Source organism: Palaemon carinicauda, chromosome 5, assembly GCF_036898095.1.
Source record: "Palaemon carinicauda isolate YSFRI2023 chromosome 5, ASM3689809v2, whole genome shotgun sequence".
NCBI lineage: Eukaryota > Metazoa > Arthropoda > Malacostraca > Decapoda > Palaemonidae > Palaemon > Palaemon carinicauda.
Genome location: NC_090729.1, coordinates 10,473,487 through 10,493,486, shown reverse-complemented (window position 1 = coordinate 10,493,486; position 20,000 = coordinate 10,473,487). Strand labels below are relative to the sequence as shown.

The following is a 20,000-nucleotide window of genomic DNA, read 5'->3' as shown; positions in this document are numbered from 1 at the left end:
ATTACTACTCATATGGTCCTATAATCCCTTTTAATTACCTAATAGATTGGTTAGTTATTTTCTATCTGAGCTTGATTACCTTTTCAAAAACCAACAAACACCTGTCATAGAAGTAATATAAATATTTTTTTTTTCTATAAGCCGAATATTACCAAGTACTTTGTTCATCACTAAAGATAATCGATTATACGGCAGAAGCAAAAGTATTGCTAAATTTATTGAAAAGGTATTAGTGATAGAATTTGACTAATGGATTCGTTACTTATTATCTAAATGAAGATCAATCACTATTTCAACTTCTATTGGCCGCATTTCATCATGTGCAATAAATATTTTCCAAGAGTTTGTTTGAAAAGTTTTATTTCGAATTATAACTTTTTACTCTTCTATACGGAGAGAAGCATCCTGAAGCGGTAAAGTTAATTATCCTTCAAGAATGTCTAAGAGGTCAAACGATAAAACTGAGAAGTAGATAAACTAAGGTGTATATAAGTTCAATGTTTCACGAAACTCAATTTTTTTCAACTTTAAACTAGGAAGTATACATATTCAAAGCCAGAAAGTGATCCAATAGATCTAAATATATGAATTACGGCTAACTTGCAGGACGAAAAAAAAAAAGTTTCATTCATGTAATTAAAAAGAGCTAAATCTCCTAAATGAGTTTATTTCACCTGCTTCTCTATATACGAAAAGGTAGTATCAAAGCCTTACTAATGTTTCGCCACGGTAGTTCAGGAGGATACATTGTAAGTTAGCATGCCACCTTTTTTAATGGTAGCATTTGGATTGAATAAAACTATAGGAATAACTTTTTTGAACAAATGGAAATTTTAGAATGCACTTTATTTCACTTATTTTTTTACATGTACTATAAATTGATTCTCAATTTTTAGATTTTCAGGGCTTATATTGGGTTTTCTTGATTACTGTGTCCATAATATTCCACAGATGTATCTATTGATGTTTCTATTAACTCTACAGTCAATAAAATAGTAGACCTACTGGTACCCAAATAACTGGCAATTAAATAACTACATTTATTGAAAAAAAATTTGTAATCTGAAATTAACAATATTCATAAAATTTATAAGATACCATTCAGGATTTAGCAAAATACCTTTGAATGCAGAAAAAAGATGGAATAAATTTGTTTTACCAATTAAAACATTGCAGTTCTTATCTATAGCGCAGTTACAAAATGAATGAAAAAATTCAAGACAATAACAAAACTGAAAATTGTAAATAACCTGTTACTTTTTAAGAAGAACATTATTAGGATAACCAAAAAAATAGAATAAAAATTCTGGTAATATTCCAAGACTGGACTACACCTAAATTGAAATGGCTGGTTCACGCAGGTCCTGGATTAAGGATATTACATTATTTTGAGGATAAATTATATCTATCTTTAAAACAACTATCCATCCGTGATACCCTTTTTGATCAGCGCATAGCACAAACTTACTGATGACTAACTATTAGATTAAAGTAAATTCATTATAAGTTGTTTATACTTGTCCAACCTTTTGATCTTGTTTTAGTTTTAAGTTTATTCAAGATTTTTTTTAGTTTAATGAACTCTGTAAGAGAGTCATATGACTTCACAGTTTTGCTTTGTTTACCACCTTCTCCCTCGGTATTAGTGAACCACTGAAGTGCCTTATTAACGATCGCTGTTTTCTTTCCTATGAGCTGTGTTGACTCGAGTGGAAGGCTTGATCGAATAGTGTTGATAAGTGACGGGCAGTTCGAGTTCCTCCTCACAGCCTGACGCTTTGCCACTTCCTTTTGGTAATTTTGGGAGTTTTTGGAATCACGTCCTTAGCTACTTTGTGTGTGGTCGCTGGTGTTTGTCACCCGCGGCATTCATCAGCCACGTCCCTTCCCTCGTTCGTCGGAGGATTTACGAATGAGTTGGCCTGGCGTGCGAGATCCATCGACGTCCCGGATTCTCGGAGGCTACCACCCTTAGTGATTCCGTGGCATTTTGGATTGCCTTCAGGCATTGCAGCTTGATACAGTTGACCTGCTAATCAGCGTCAGTGAGTTATTGGAACTCGTGGAGATACGTAGGGTGGCCTACTACAGGTATGAGATATTTTTATTGTTATTTACGACGATCGTGGATCGCCGAGTACCTGTAGGTGTGCACGCCATTGTTTGCAGTACGGTCTTCTGGACCTTGTATGGCCTGATGGGACAATCGACCGTGCTTTTTGTGACGATTCTCTTTGTGTAAATTTGTAAGATTATTTCGTTCATGTAATTTATTGTTTATTAAGTTAAGTTTAACATTTAAGTTAGTTTGTCTGTGCTAGGTAGGAATAATATTAAGTTTCTCATTTATTTTCTATTTCTTCCTTCTACCTATCTTAGTTTGTTACGTTAATTTTTCTGGCCAGTGATTTTACAAGGTAGCTCCCTGAAATGTCGTATTTAAAATCTTCCTATTTCTTAGCCTAGGGATTAACTTAGTTGTAGGTGATCTTTTATAGATCTTAAGGTTGGTTTTCCCTCAATTTGTAGTTTAATTTATTTTGCTTATTATCATTACCAACCATTACTTATATTTTTTGTGTAACTTTTGTTGAGGTGTTTGTTCTTTTGTTCCCAAGTTGCTGTGTTACATTTTTACTGACTGCAAATTCTGAATAAAAAGAACCCTTGAAATTATGGCCATGAATACAGCCGTAACAATCTGGCGACCGTGACAGGATTTGCGCTCAGGTGTACACAGTAGTTTGGACTTAGGAACGCTCCTCAGTGGGGGTTATAGTATTTATTTTTGGAAATACCTTTCCCTTCTATCACTGTGGATAATTTGGAAGATTTTGAGTTTAGTCCTGCACAGTTCTTAGGGTCAGCCTACTCTATTAGTCATTTACCAATACTAGGTAAGGAATATCTGGTTACTTGTGCTAGATGGTTGGGTATTCCGTTCAAAATGTCTGATACAAAGAGAAAATTACTAATAATGGTAAAGAACAGTGTTATGCAAGGTTTGTTTGAGGCTGAAGGGTTAGTGATAGAGGTAGTGAATTAGGAAATGATGATAGAGTAGTTGCAGATGATAATTGCATTAGTGGTGGTGCAGGTTTTTCATTATTTGACGATCCACCTCAGACTGGAGTTATTTATGAAGGTCCGGCTAATTTGCTGCCAAAGGGAAATATAACCACAAACCCTTTTTTGTCTGAAGAGAATTTAGGGCCAGCAGTTCCTACTGTTCCTATTTATTCTAATTCACAAGAGATTCATGAATATGACTCAATTTTTGAAAGGATAGAGTTGTTGAAATTGGAAAGTGCGGAAAACAAGAGGGTGAGGAGGCATGAGATAGAGATGGCCAACATTAATTTTGAAATGGCTAGGTTACAGGGGGCTCCTAACCAATTTAGTACCCCACGAGGTAGTCAGCCTGATAGGTTTAATATTGGGGCTGCATTAAAATTGGTCCCCATTTTTGATGAAAGAAATGATCCAAAATTCTTCAAGGCCTTTGAGAGGGTGTCTACACGGTTGTCTTGGCCACCAGAGATGTGGACGGTGCTAATGCAGTGCAAATTGGTAGGCAAGGCAGTCCAGGTATATAATGCCTTCGAGGAAGGGATAGCCAGGGACTATCACAAGGTAAAGGCACTGATTTTAAAAGTGTATGATTTGGTCCCTGAGGCATACAGGTTAAAGTTTAGAAATTATAATAAACATCCTTCCGTATCGTATGTAGAATTTGTCAGGTTCAAGGAGGAACAGTTTGACGACTGGTTGAAAAGTCGTCAAGTTGTCACTTTTTTTCCTTGAGAGAACTCATGCTTTTGGAGGAGTTTGAAAAAATCTTGCTCCAAAAAACTAAGAATTTATTTGGAAGAAGTAAAGGTCAAGTGGCTGACGAATTTGTCTTGACTCATAGAACAGGTTCAGGCAATTTCGTCAGCAAAGATAAAGGTAATAATGTAGTAGAGTCAGCGAATTTTCATAAAGGAATAAGAGGTGATAATAATAAGCCTAAGAATTCAGTGGTTCAAAATAATTTCCCTGCTAGTAAGAAGGGAAAATTCACGGGTAAACGTGGTACTCGTGTATTTTCCAATGAAGGTAGTTCTAGAACGAGAAACAATAATATAAAGACTTGTTTCTGATGTAAAAAAAAAACCGGTCATTTCCAAGCTCAATGTCAAGCCAGAACAGACTATCTTCAAAGAAATAATCCTGTGGCTTTAATGCCAAGTACATCTGACGTAAAATTACCCATAATTGGTAGTGATAGTGGTGGTAATTGTATGCCTGGAGATGGAAATAATAATCCACAAGAATGACTGAAGTATGATAAATACATATGGCCAGGTAAAGTAATATATAATTCTACCATTATTGATGTTAAGTTTTTGAGAGAAACAGGGTCTGCTCGTTTGTTAGTGCTGGAAAGCAGTTAGAAGGGTTTGGTGAAGTGTTCAGGGAACTTTATTGTTCTGGGAGGTTTCCCGAACACAATAGTTTCGGCTCCTTTAGCAGAGGTAATGTTGTCATTCCCTGGCTATTATGGAAAGATAGAGTTGGCCGTTGTTGAGAGTCTTCCTATAGCTGGTATTGATGGCATATTAGGAAATGATATGGTTAATAGTTATGGCCAGGAATTATTTCCAATATTGTCAATCAATAAGTGTCCAGTGGCGGTTACTGCAGCAAGAGCTGCAGACTTATTAAATAATGATGAAGAGTTAAATTTGAGTAGTTTAGAGGTAGACGTAGATGTAGGAAGACCCGGGTCAGTAGCAAGTAATGTACTAAGTGTTGGATGTGCAGTGGAAGTCAAGAAAGATGTTGCAATGCTTTTTTTTTATTAATGCGTTTCAACCTGAAACATAAGTAATTCAAAATACTAAAAAAAATCCTAAATGAATATTGAGTGAAAAAACTAAAAATCACAAAACATTTCTTGGAAAGTACAAACTATAACGAGATAATTAAGTAATTCAAATAAACTTGAAGAATAAACATATATAGCAATGAAAAACATTAAACAAAGATAGCAGTAAATTACGTGAACATAAATAAAACAATTATCCATTACTAATAATTACAAAGTTAACTTAACATTATAAACTCACAAACATATTGAACTGAAACAAGAAAGGTAGTAAACTAGGTAGTTACTACCAAGCATTACCACGCAATTACTCTAAGAATAACACCATACTAGAAACAATTATTTAATATATTATAATAAAGTTAAGTACTAACACATTTTTTCTCCAAGCCTTCCACTGGACACTAATAACCTGTCCCCATTTCCTCTAAACACAAGGGAGCAATAACCCTTCCGGAGAGTGGGTGTGTCTCGGACAGCAACTGTTTGTAAAAGGACAACCGTCTTGAATACACTCTTCTCATCTGAACTCCGCTACCCAGACTCGGCAACGCAACACAAGAAATCCACAGAAATGCAGTCCCTTGAATTATAAATATTTTAGTCTTGACCATAATAAACATTTTACAATCAAAATACAGTATTTTATAACAATTTACGACATTTTAGATAATAAACAATAGATAAGTATATAAATAATTATCGTCCCAGATGATACACTCCCCCTACCCAAATTAGCAATTTTCTTCAATAGGAAGAACAACAACTAACCTATGTACAGATCTATTTACACACACATCATCTTGGCCTTCATATAGTCTTCCTGGTCTCTGGATTTTGTAACAAACACTAACATCTCTAACCTTGTGATCTCTGCTTGACAGGACTGATGTTACCTGAGCAAGTTTCCATTGTCCACGTATGGTGTTGCTGTCTTGTACTAATACGATATCACCAGGTTTAACATGCCTTTTGTCCACATGCCATTTTTGCCTTACCATTAAAGTTGGAAAGTAGTCTCTCTGCCACTTTTTCCAAAAACAGTCTACGATAGGTTGCATGAATTCCAGCCTATTCTTATATTTTTTATCTACAAATTTCATATCTGCTTGAATTTTACCACTTGCTCGGCCTGATATCAGGTCATTAGGACATAGATATGATCCAAGTTCACAATCAGTGCCAGGTTTGATGCCAATCACTGTTTGCATTTCTCCCAATGTCAATTTACTATCTCCAATAGCAATGAGTACAGCATGTTAATCAGATTTTATTAGTGCTTCACTACATCCATTCTGCCAAGGAGCGTCAGCAAACTTATTGAAAATCAAAGTAGTACCACCGCTAGCACCATATTTTTGAAGCTTTGACTTGTCTAACCTGAGTTCCTTGCAAGCAGCAACTAATTGACTTCCCAAATCAGAATGTATGGTCCTAGGATATCCTCTAATTGTTATAAATCTCTGGAAAACTGCCAAGAAACCTTTTGTGTCATAACTTTCTGCCAAATCTACATATACTGCTTGTGAAACAAGGAAATTGAATATTACTCCATAAGCTTTTCCATATGTTCTACGTTTTACCGTATCTCTAATAGTATTTGGGCCAAATAAGTCTAATGAAGTATGGTAGAAAAGAGGAGTAGGACGTAATCTTTCCTGGGCAACTTGACCCATCATCTGAGCAACAGTTTGAGCACTTATTCTTTTACATGCGATACATTTATTCTGAATAAACTTTATTAGTCTTCTGGCACTAATAACCCAGTACTTACATTGTAATTTAGCTAAAGTAGTTTCGACTCCGCTGTGGTCACTATTATGCAAGTGCTGAATATATAACTTAATAAGATAACTATTTGACGGCATCAAAATAAATCTGTCTTGGTTCCAATTTTCCTTTAACCAATTTGCAATTCTCTCACCTACGAATATGATACCGTTGTCTATACTTGGACCCAAACGACGGTAGGCCTTCCTCCAATCAGATTGTAACTTGCTTTGTTCTATTTGTATCAAATACATTTCTGCTTCATGCAGTAATTCAGGAGTTGGCAAGCATGCTATAGCCTTTAATGACTTAACTTTAAATGCTGCAATAACTCTTGCAGTAACTCTCAGTAATTTTGTGTAACTGCTAAACCGACTCATGTTAATCACACTAGTCTTTTCTTCATCAAAGCTTTTCTGTCTACAAGTCAAAACAATACCAACCTTATCAGGAACTTCATCGTTGCAAGACTGACTTATAGCCCAAGTATCAAATGGCCGCGACATAAAGGCTGGTCCCTTTTGCCACATAGAATTTTCATGCAAGACGTTAGGAGGACATGGTCTAGTGGTAAAATCTGCTTGATTGTTCTTACTATTAACCCACCACCATTCAGTAGGGTCTGTTCTAGACTGAATTTATGCCACCCTGTTGGCTACAAAGGTATTAAATCCATAAGATTCTTTCTGAATCTGTGCTCCCACAATTGATGAGTCAACAATATGTACAATGGATTTGAATTTCCAATCACTTTGTTTCACAATTATATCTCTTAATCTACATGACAGTACGGCACCACATAACTCTAATCTAGGTATTGTCATTTTTTTTGTGGGAGCAATTCTGTTCTTAGCAAGGATCAATTGCGATACATATGAATCCCCTTCTAGGCCCCACCTTACATAAGCACATGCAACATATGCAACTGAAATGCCGTCTGAAATATAACTAGCATGGGATCCCCTTTTACATCTAGGGGTTTTACACATCTCACATATGATAAAAACTCCAACTCTCGCATATCAATAAAACATTTACTCCACTTCTCTCTCATTTCGTCAGACACAGGATTGTCCCAGTCACATCTATTGCCTTCCGAGCGACTAATTGTGATTACCTCTCTCATTAAGACTTTTGCATTCAAAGTGAAGGGAAGGATAAGTCCTAAATGGTCATAAATTGTATATATTTGACTAAGTACCATTCTCTTTGTTAAGTCTTTAGGTATTATCTGATTGGAGGTATTTATGTATATTCCATTTTCGAAAATTCTTATCTTGGATCTATTAAAGTCCACCTTAATCTTGAAGAAGAATATATCTTTTCTAGGAATCCAGTGTAAACCAAGAACCTTTTCCTCACCAGCATATAAAAATTTTAATTCCTTGTCTAAAGTTTCATTGTTAGACATAATCCAATGTTTGATTTTGAAACCACCCTCATTTACCACCAAATTCATATTACCCATAAGCTTTTTAGCTTTATTTACATCTTCACAACTAAAAATGATATCATCTACATATGTATCCCTATCTATAATGTTCTTGATCTCCGGAAATTCATTCTCCTTAATTGAAGCAGTTTTCTTAGGAGCTGTTATAGCAATGACACCGCTAGGTCGGTCTCCAAAACCTACAGCTGTAAGTTCATGATGATTCGGGGGTCTACTATAATCTGCATCTCGCCATACGAATCTGTGGGTGTGCTGCTCTAATTCTTACAATCTTACTGCATTATACATTTTGGATATATCCACTATGACTGCAACATTGTTCTGACGGAATCTTAATAAAATTCCCACTAGGTCATTCAATAAATCTGGTCCTTTTGCTCAATAATCATTAGGTCTGTGGCCCTTGTAATCTGCTGAAGAATTGAACACTATTCTGACTGGGGTTGATGTTGAACTTTCTTTTAATACTTCATGATGGTGAATGCAGTGTATAGGACCATCATATTCACTCATTTCCTTCCAAGATAATTTTCTTGCAACGCCTCTACTCGACATGTCTTTTATTTGATCATCATACAGTTGCGTATATTTATAACATATCTTAGTTAATCGCTTCCCTGTTGATTTCATTCTTGAAATAGCCACCGCCACATTGTTAGGCAATTCATTAGGGTCCCTAATCCAGGGATATTTAACCGTCGAATATTTTTCCTTTAAGTTATATTCTAAGCCCTTTGAAATCATGTCTAACTCCTTTTCTTCTCTAACTGTATAACTTTTATCACCTAATGTACATGATCCACATTTGCATGCTCCACATTTCGGTATACAGTATGTGCCCAAGCTTTCAATGTTGAAAAATTTATCTAAATCCGTCCTTAAAAATTCATTATTGTTAACATTAATTTCCTCTACTTTAACCACACTAGAAATTTGATTAACTTTGACATTGAAACTATTGTTCGAATATTCAAACTTAATCGATGGATGTGAGCCTCTTATGCAATATCCGAAAATTTTTTGCATCAATTGTAAATTCCCAACAGACTATTTGACTTGTGGCATAAGCGTACACCAATCGGATCCTACTAACAACTCTATTTCACCAAATGGACGTTCCACATCAGAAAGACGGATAATATCAAACAAAAGAACGATATTTGTCAGGTCTACCTTACATGCTTCAGATGCTATCTCTTCTATGCCGTAAGCCGTGATATACCAGTGTTTACCTTCAAGATCAGTCACTTTGATTACATATTCTTTACTCTTTATAAGTTCTACCTTTCTTCCTAACTAAGTGATAGTTAATTCAATGTCTCTACCCTTCAAACCTAGTTTATAAGCAGTAGCAAATGTTATTAGTGTTATATCACTTCCAGGGTCCCACAACATATTAAAAGGTATGCCATTGCTGTATAATTTACTAATTATTAGCAGTGCTTTGTCTCTTACTAAATATTTGGATTTGACGGAAAGAGTAGTACTGTACAACAGACCCTCTGAAAATGCTCCATGAAGTAATGGATGATGATATTTTCCACATCTTTGACCTTCAGTTATTACATTACAAGTATTCTTGAGACGGCAAAAATTTGATATATGACCAGCTTTCAGACAATTGAAATATGCTCGCCTTTTCCTTACAGTTTCAAACTTCTCAAAATTACCTAGATTGCCAAATGCTGAACAGCTCCCCGTGTTATGAGTGCCTTTTTCGTGTAATAAGCACCTCCCAGTTTGCAAAGTATCATTATCCTTACACAAATTAGTGACTATTTGAGTTAGCTGATCTACACGTTGGAGTAATTCATTATGTTTTTCTGGAATACCCTTAATGGATGCTATCATATCTTCTTCATTAACTTGACCTGATATATTATGACAAATCCTAGAACTCGAACATGTCCTGATATCTGAACTCATATATTCCAGTACCCGTTTTTCTTTAAGCAGAAACGCCATAAGATATTTAAAGAATTCAGTGGGGCTTCTATGTTCTTCTGCTATTTGTACCCACTCACGTTTTTGTGTAATAGGGAGTAACTTTTCTATGTAGCTTACTGTGTTAGCGGTATTCATTTCCCCTTCAAGGTCCATCTTCTGTAAGTCTAACCAACACCTCTCAACTCTCTCTACCATTTTGACAAACGCTCTATTATCACCATTATTACCAGGCTTGATCGATTTCAAGTCTGAAAGTACTGCATCAACTAATTTGTGGTTATCCCCATACCTTAAATCTAACCTACTGAGCATTTCATCATTGTCATTTTCAATACCTCTGACAGTATTTAATGCTTCACCACTTAAACATGACCTCAGTGCATAGGGATCCTTACCAAAACTATGTACCATTAATCTTTTATAATCATCTCTAAAATTCAGAAAATCTCTAATGTCTCCACTAAACTGAGGGGGTTGCAAAGCCTTCACCTTAACACTTCTAACACTAGAGTCCTGTACCACATGAACATTTTTTTTTTTTGTATTTAGACATAATCTGGACTTTCCTTCTTTCCAAACTATCAATATATTCGTCACACTCAATTAAATGTTCCTCTTTGGCACCAACCTTAATGATGACGGAGACATACCTCTCATGACAAACTTCAACCTTATCAAAAGCTTTACAGACTTCTTCATAAACCTCAGTCAGCGCTGTTGAAGCACTAGCTTGTCCAACAGTGTCCTCGAATATGTTGCATTTTCTCGTGAAGGTCCTCTTGGCCTGTGCTCGTTCATTTTTAGCTTGCTGCAGTTCTTCCTCCAAATGTGTTGAAATGTTGGATGTGCAGTGAAAGTCACGAAAGATGTTGCAATGCTTTTTTTTTAATTAATGTGTTTCAACCTGAAACATAAGTAATTCAAAATACTAAAAAAAAATCCTAAATAAACGTTAAGTGAAAAAACTAAAAATCAAAAAACTTTTCTTGGAAAGTAAAAACTATAATGAGATATTTAAGTAATTCAAATAAACTTGAAGCATAAACATATATAGCAATGAAAAACATTAAACAAAGATAGTAGTAAATTACGTGAACATAAATAAAACAATTATCCATTACTAATAATTACAAAGTTAACTTAACATTATAAACTCACAAACATATTGAACTGAAACAAGAAAGGTAGTAAACTAGGTAGTTACTACCAAGCATTACCACGCAATTACCTAAGAATAACACCATACTGGAAACAATTAATTAATATATTATAATAAAGTTAAGTACTAACACATTTTTTCTCCAAGCCTTTCACTCGACACCAATAATCCGTCCCCATTTCCTCTAAACACAAGAGAGCAATAACCCTTCCGGAGAGTGGGTGTGTCTCGGACGGCAACTGTTTGTAAAAGGACAACCGTCTTGAATACACTCGTCTTATCTGAACTCCGCTACCCAGACTCGGCAACGCAACACAAGAAATCCACAGAAATGCAGTCCCATAAATTACAAATACTTTAGTCTTGACCATACTAAAAATTTTACAATCAAAATAGAGCATTTTATAACAATTTACGACATTTTACATAATAAACAATAGATAAGAATACACTAAGTAGTAATAATATAATTCGCAATTGGGATCGAAGAGATTTTATTGAAGCCCAGAAAAAAAGAGTATAATCTTAATTTGGGTGATACTACTGACTTGACCAAGCCTCGATTCTGGATAAAAAGGTTCCTGTTATATAGGGTGAATTGTCCCCTGGTTGCTAATGATCCCCAAATGTCTCGTATTGAGCAAATAGTGGTGCCTTCTCAATTTCAGAGAGAAATATTAAATCTATCTCATGATGATTCATTCTCTGGTCATTTTGGTGTCTGGAAGACGTTCTGTCGGTTAGCTAAATGTTTTTGGTGGCCAGGAATGAAATCGTCAGTAAAACAATATGTGAAACAATGTCCAGTGTGCCAAGTGGTAGGTAAACCTAATCAGACAATTGTAAAAGCACCTTTATATCCTATATCAGCTATTGGCGAGCCATTTAGTGAGCTAGTAGTTGATATAGTAGGCCCCCTGCCCAAAACTAAAACAGTTTTTATCTATTTACTGACTGTGATGGATCGGGCATCCCGATTTCCCGAAGCCATTCCCATGAAGAAAATCACATCTAAGGCTGTAGGCTATTTGACCAGTTGGTAATTTTCTTTTTGAGGTATGGAATCCCTCGTAAGATACAAACTGATCGTGGAACAAATTTTACTAGTAAGGAATTTCGAAGTAAGTGTGCAGATCTGGCCATTCTGCACACTACCAGTGTTCCTTACCATGCAGAGAGTCAGGGAGGGGTGGAAAGATTCCATCAAACTCTAAAATCAATTTTAAGGTGATTTTGTTATGAGTATGGAGAGGAATGGGATAAGGGTCTTCCTTTTGCTCTCTTTGCTCTTAGAAGTCATCCAAATTCATCCACGGGTGTGGCTCCTTTTGAATTAGTCTTTGGACATAAAATACGGAGCCCTTTAGAAGTTTTATATGAAGTTTTGGAATCTGTTCAAATAAAAGAGACGAACGTGGGTGAATTTGTTGATAACCGTAAAGAAAAACTTTCTAGTGCCTGTAAGTTTGTTAGAGTATATCTAGCTAGCTCTCAGGCTACTATGAAAAGTATTTATGACAAGAAAACTCGTGCACGGTCGTTTAAGCCTGGGGAATTAGTTTTGGTGTTGGGTACTGATTCGGATAACTTCCTTGAACCTAGGTATAAGGGGCCTTGGAAGGTGTTGCGGAAGTTATCCGATCTTAATTATGAAATAGAAGCTCCCGGGACCAAACGAAAGTGTCAAATTTTTCACATTAACAGACTGAAACCCTATGTCTCTAGTAGATCTGATCCTTTAGAAACCGGGTATGAATCGGTTTCTTTGGTGGCAGAGGTGCTTCCTGATGGGTCTGAGGAAATAATTAATCAAGTACCTTCAGATGCTCTATCCAAGAATGTGCAATGTTTGGATGGGTTAGATGAGCATCTGAAGCATCTTGATCTTGATCAAAGAAGGGAAATGGACGGTTTAATTCATTCTTTTTCAGATTTCGTTAGAGACTCTCCCGGATTGACTAGTTCAATTGAACATGATGTGGTAGTAGGAGAAGCTTCACCAATTAAACATAGCCCTTATACACTAAATCCCACTAAAATGGATATAGTCAATAAAGAAATAAAATATATGTTGAAGCATGATTTGACACAACCTTTTGTGAGTCCTTGGAGCTCCCTTATAGTATTGGTAATAAAATCCGATGGACAGTATCGAATGTGTGTGGACTATCGTAAAGTTAATACGCATACTAAAAATGATTCCTTTCCTCTTCCTAGAATTGACGACTGCATAGACTGCATTGGTTCTGCAAAGCAAATCACAAAATTGGATTTGCTCAAGGGTTACTGGCAAGTTCCTTTGTTGGATCGAGCAAGAGAAATTTCAGCATTTGTCACCCCATTCGGCTTGTATGAATGCAAGGTCATGCCTTTCGGAATGAGGAATGCTGCTTGTACTTTTCAAAGGTTAATGAACCGTGCGGTCTGTGGATTAGAAGGTACTGAGATTTACATAGATGACCTTGTTGTCCACAGTAATGATTGGAAAACTCATTTACTCAGGTTACGCAATGTTTTTGAAGCTCTCCGTGCTGTGGGTTTAGTCATTAACCTCGCTAAATGCGAATTTGGTAAGGCTAAAGTTGTGTATCTGGGTCATGAGGTTGGTCTGGGTTATATAGCCCCAAAACAGGCTAACGTCGAGGCTATAACTAATTTAAAGAGACCGTGCAATGTCAGAGAAGTTCGAAAGGTATTAGGTATGATGGGCTACTATAGAAGGTTCGTTAGGAACTTTTCTCACATTGCTCGTCCCCTGAATGATCTTTTGCAAAAAAATAAGAAATTCATTTGGACTAGCGATTGTTTAGAATCATTCATTAGAATTAAGACTATTCTCATGTATGAACCTATTTTGATTTCTCCGAATTTTCAAGCTCCTTTTATAATTGCTGTTGACGCTAGTGATATAGGTATCGGAGGATTTCTCTTCCAAAAGGGTGAAGACAAGGAGGTGTACCCAATATTCCACTACAGCAAAAAGTTGTTAACGGCAGAGCGTAAGTATTCAACTATTGAGAAAGAGGCTCTCGCTCTGATCCGTACCATATCTCATTTTAAACCATACTTAACTAATCTTTCTTTTCCAGTGGAGGTATGGACGGATCATAATCCGTTAGTGTTTATTGAACGGATGAAAGGGTCTAACCAAAGAATTTTATGCTGGGTCTTGCAACTGCAAGAGCTCAACTTGGTAATTAAACATATTAAAGGATCTGATAAGATCCCGGACACCTTGTCTAGGATGTAAAGTGTTTTTTTTTTTTTTTTTGGGGTGGGGGTGGGGGTTGGTCTTTCCCTGCCTCTTTCGCCCTGCTCGTTTCTCTCTGTGTTAATTTAGAGTTAAAGCAAGTGCTAACTTTATGGTTTATTCCGACATTGTTCGGTTGTTTCGTTTATTTATGCAATATTTTTTTTTGTTTTTTTTTTTTTTGCCAGTGTTGTTTTCAGTTTAAGTATTAGCTGTAAGAAATATTCAGTTCTAGATTAGTCATAGTTTCTTATTAGCTGATAGGTGGCACTTTGTGTCATTTGTTATGACTAAGATTTGGCAAGGACTTTTGGAATTTCGGAACTTTATCATTTTCTGTGATTTAGTACATTTTGCTCTTGGCTTTAGAATTTTTTTTTCAGGCTCTGTGTTTAATTACTGTTTATATATTGGTATGTTTAATTTAGTTATATTTAATGCTGTCCTTTTTATTTCAGGATGTGTGATGCACAATAGGGTGTACTTTATTAGATAATCATATGCATGTTTATATTAAGGTTATCTTTACTTTTGAGGTTGATGCTCTTTTTAGATTTAATTTATTCTTTAGGTTGTATAATTTTTTTTTACTCTATTTGATTAAAAAAAATTGTAGGAGGAGAAAGGTATTAGATTGAAGTAAATTCATTATAATTTAATTATAAGTTGTTCATACTCGTCCAATCTTTTGATACTTTTGATCTTATTTTAAGTTTATTCAAGATTTTTTTTAGTTTAATGAACTCTGTAAGAGAGTCATATGAATTTACAGTTTTGTTTTGTTTACAACCTTCTCCCCCGGTATTAGTGAACCACTGAAGTGCCTTATTAACGATCGTTGTTTTCTTTCCTATGAGCTGTGTTGACTCAATTGGAAGGCTTGATCGAAGTGTTGATAAGTGACCGTCAGTTCGAGTTCCTCCTTACAGCCTGACGCTTTGCCACTTCCTTGAGGTAATTTTGGGAGTTTCTGGAATCACGTCCTTAGCTACTTTGTGTGTGGTCGCTGGTGTTTGTCACCCGCGGCATTCATCAGCCACGTCCCTTCCCTCGTTCGTCGGAGGATTTACGAATGAGTTGGCCTGGCGTGCGAGATCCGTCGACGTCCCGGATTCTTGGAGGCTACCACCCTTAGTGATCCCGGGGTATTTTGGATTGCCTTCAGGCATTGCAGCTTGATACAGTTGACCTGCTAATCAACGTCAGTGAGTTCTTGGAACTCGTGGAGATACGTAGGGTGGTATACTACAGGTATGAGATATTTTTATAGTTATTTACGACGATCGTGGATCGCCGAGTACCTGTAGGTGTGCACGCCCTTGTTTGCTGTACGGTCTTCTGGACAATCTACCGAGCTTTTTGTGACGATTCTTTTTGTGTAAATATGTAAGATTATTTCGTTCTCGTAATTTATTGTTTATTAAGTTTAACATTTAAGTTAGTTTGTCTGTGCTAGGTAGGAATAATATTAAGTTTCTCATTTATTTTCGCTCTCTTCCTTCTACCTATCTTAGTTTGTTAGGTTAGTTTTTCTGGCCAGTGATTTTGAAAGGTAGCTGCCTGAAATGTCGTATTTAAAATCTTCGTATTTCTTAGCCTAGGGATTAACTTAGTTGTAGGCGATCTTTTAAAGATCTTAAGTTTGGTTTTCCCTCAATTTGTAGTTTCATTTATTTTACTTATTATCATTACCAACCATTACTTATATTTTTTGTGTAAATAGATATTGTAACTTTTGTTGAGGTGTTTGTTCTTTTGTTCCCAAGTTGCTGTGTTACATTTTCACTGACCGCAAATTCTGAATAAAAAGAACCCTTGAAATTATGACCGTAATTACGGCCGTAACACTAACCTAACTGAAGTTTTAGTTTTTAGAAACGGAGACCAGTTGGAGTCAATAAAAACATTTGAATTAGCCCTGAGAATCTACATTCTGAAACATTACCCTTCGAGTCCAGATCTCGTTTAGCTTAGGCCTTGTCATTGTTGCTGGAAGGTGTTGTCCTTTCCAACTTCAAGGGGGAATATATCCATATGAATCAACGGATGCTTTCAGACATACAATTGGGACTCCTTATAAGGAGATTAGGCTAATGAGATGCTACCGCCTAGTTACTTCAGAGTTCTCCATGTTGTTTCTGTGTGACAAGATATGCACATAACTCTTCAATGATTTGACTTTGGTTATTTAAATAAGGAGATTCTTGGGTTCCCCTTGGTAATATGGTATTTTGGATATCTGTTGATGATTTAAGGAGCTCGGGAAAAATTTACTCATAATTATAATATGAAGAAAGGTACCCTTTTTGTATGTGTGAACAAATCGATTTATCCCTATACCAATTATTCACTAACATTATTTAAGAAATCTACTATATACCTTGAAGTCAATTTCGCTAGATGTATTGCCAGATATACTTTTTCGAGTAACTTTCATGATTTCTAGTAATGTTTTAATTAGTTAATAGAGTAAAGTCTAGCAGTATTTCCTTCACAAACAAGGCTCAACAATACACATTTTTCTAGAAGTTTTATTCTACTTGTGATCAGATTATAAAGTTATTTTCTTGATTTGGCAGTTGAAGCATGACTACATTTTCTATATTTTCTATAGATTTGTTCATTCCTAACTAAAATAAGTATTTTCGTGCTCTCCTTAATGTTCTATCAATCCCTAAAAGCCCTGCATACGGACTTGCTTGTACAATGTGGATGGCTCAATTAATTAAAGAGGGAGGAATAACTACCCACGCAAAGAATTCCCCTCCCCTCTTCTTGTGAGCACAATGTAAGATATTCTCCATAAAAAGATTCTCAAAAGGAACTTTCATAAAGGATGGATGACTACCAGATTCCACTTTTACCACTGCTCGCAGTCTTTCCATCCATTCCACTTTTTTTTCTCTTTTTTTCTGCTCCTCTCGGACTTCCTTCATGTCTCTACATTCCAAATCAATCACACCTGCATCATCAGGGCGCTCATTCCAGACACCCCTGGGCTTGTCCTTGGCCACCAAAACGTATTCATGCTCACTATTTACCCCCCCCCTCTCTCTCTCTCTCTCTCTCTCTCTCTCTCTCTCTCTCTCTCTCTCTCTCTCTCTCTAACATTTTTATTAACACACTCTCTCTCTTTCTCTCTAAATTTTATTGAAGTCTCTCTCTCTCTCTCTCTCTCTCTCTCTCTCTCTCTCTCTCTCTCTCTCTCTCTCTCTCTCTTGTTCGCGGATCTCATTTTCTGATTGCTGCTCACGTGAATTCAAATCCCGTTTTCTATTTTGCTAGGGGCCTTCAATATTTTGATTTCGTTTTTCGTTCCTCTTTTGTGCCCGAGTTGTAACTCCTATTACTGTACCTTTAGAGAGGGCATCAGTTAACTTGCTAGCTTTACCTTCTATGTGGTCAAACCTCTTTTTGTTATACGCTAGCAATTTTTCAATCTATTTCGGTTGTCTAGATGTCAATCACCTTTGTAAAATAGATCCCGTATTGGGCGATGATCACTATGAAACTCGATCAGCTGACACAATAAAAAGAACCGAAGACTCTCTGGAACCCAAAAAATAACCAATGCTTCTCGATCGAATGTACTATAATTCTTTTCTGCCCGTTTTAATACCCATTGAAGCAAAACATATAGGTTGCTCTCTACCCTCCATCATCTCGTTGAAAAATCACGCTCCTCGCATTTGTTGTCACTGAAAACGGGCGACCAAATCTACGATATGCGTGTAAGTCATTGCTAGTTAAGGCAGCTTTAAAATGGTTAAATGGCCTTTCTTTTTGCAATCCCAAATTTATTACTTTTTGTTTCTATAAACCATCTAAGGTTCACTCCATCAATCCAAAACCTCTTATGAATTTACAGTACGTTAATACCCAGCGAGCTCAAGGAACCCAGCTACTTCCTTAGGGGTATGAGGCCTGTATAAATATACAATAGCTTCTACTTTTCTGGGGCATGTTAGAATACCTTCTGCGGTTATTATACAACCTAAAAATTCAAGCTGTTTACAGAAAAATTGGCATTTTCAGAAAAATATTTTCATACCATTATGGCGCAATGCTTCTAAGATATTATAACTCTTGTTATTAGTTTATTCGGCCATTTTCACTGTAATTACGATATTGTCCAAATAAACAAGAATATTATGGCCAATTAGGGTTGACAAAACCGCCATTATGACTTGGAGCATTTTCAACACCGAAAGGAAGAAAATTAAACTGAAATTGTTGATTGTTGGCTATGAATGCCTTTATACATTTGCTGTCTTCCAGAATGGGTATGTGATAGGATCTAGATATTAAATCGATAGTTGCAAAAGATTTACTATCCCGAACCTTCACCACTAATTCTTCAATCGAGGGCAATGGAAATGCATTATCTTCAGTGACTGCATTCAACTTCCTATAATTAACACACAATCTTACGGAGCCATCATTTTTCCTAACAGCTCTAATTGGAGAAGTAAGAGGGGATTCGCTCTCCTCAATAATCCCCTGTCCCTTCAATTTACTAATTTCCCTTTCTATCTCTCCCTGGAAATGAATGGGTGCCTTATAAGGCCTTGTCATGATCGGCACCGCTTGCCAAGTTTCAGTACTAAAGGAAATCGATCAATCCTCCCGTTTGGCTCGTCTGCAATTGCAATCTCATTTTGATAATTATTAAGAGTGGTACTATCTATAGGTTGATATTCTGGCAGATATAGTTTCCACGCTTACATAATCAAGTTTTGAGTGAGCTCGTCTATGCAGGCTACACTGTAGCTCCAAAGGCCAACTTATTAGTAATTTCACATAACTTCAATTCACACACAGAATCACTTCCTAACACAGCTCTTTTATTTGACAAATTAACTATTGTAATATCCGCTCTATTCTTATTTATTTACTATGTACTTTGTTCCCTCCGGGAGAGGCTGATAGTTGGTCACTGATATATGTTTAAGTGTCTGGGGAGGCAATACTTCTCCTCTTTCAGGAACATCTGTTACCATACTTAATTGTCTCTCATTTCCGCACAAGCAATCATTCCCTCATGACTCTCTTTCGGCAAAATGTACCCTCTTGCTTTTACTGTTATTCTTTCTTTTTCCCCGCAAATGTATATTTGATTACTCATTATAAAATCCAAACTTAGAACAGCCTCTATTCCTGGAATTTCCAAGATGGGCAAGAAAAAAAAAATCTTGTGTAAACTTTACAAATACCAATCAAAAGTTTACGATTATTGTATGCCTTGCCTGCAGTTTATTTTTTGTTGGAGTGTTAGGATAATGGATGCTGTTGACTATAGTGGGTTTGAAGAGATCCCTTTCTCAATATGCGAAACGCTGGCTCCTGTGTCAATTAGCACTCAAATGGACTTATCTGGTACGTCAATACTGATTCCTAATATTCCGAGCCGCCCATTACGATATGTGGGGCACTTGCCAACGCCCTCGCTTGCAATACTGCTGCCCTCTACTCCGGTTCCTAGTGGTGCGGGAGTGAGTTCGTCAGTAGTGATGAGGATACCGCTGCCCACTCGACTGCTTTTGTTGTTATA

The 20,000-nt window shown here is 36.4% G+C and overlaps 1 protein-coding gene across 1 annotated transcript; it reads right to left on the bottom strand.

Moving 5' to 3' along the window:
• Positions 1 to 6,129: 6,129 nt before the first annotated feature.
• LOC137640763 (uncharacterized) lies at positions 6,130 to 19,449 on the bottom strand. Its single transcript, XM_068373238.1, has 7 exons — positions 19,345 to 19,449; positions 18,791 to 18,988; positions 10,669 to 10,860; positions 9,764 to 10,553; positions 9,272 to 9,325; positions 8,088 to 8,278; positions 6,130 to 7,272 (listed from the first exon to the last, which is right to left on the bottom strand). The coding sequence occupies exons 1-7, from the start codon at positions 19,447 to 19,449 to the stop codon at positions 6,130 to 6,132; spliced, it is 2,673 nt and encodes an 890-aa protein (XP_068229339.1).
• Positions 19,450 to 20,000: the final 551 nt, after the last annotated feature.

Excerpts from the sequence above, each read along its gene's own strand:
- LOC137640763 (XM_068373238.1), bottom strand. The coding sequence starts at position 19,449 with ATGGTAACAGATGTTCCTGAAAGAGGAGAAGTATTGCCTCCCCAGACA. Across the intron at positions 10,554-10,668 it reads ATGTCTCCGTCATCATTAAG|GACTCTAGTGTTAGAAGTGT; the intron begins GTTGGTGCCAAA and ends CATGTGGTACAG. Across the intron at positions 8,279-9,271 it reads AGAGATAGCATCTGAAGCAT|CTGTAGGTTTTGGAGACCGA; the intron begins GTAAGGTAGACC and ends ATGAACTTACAG.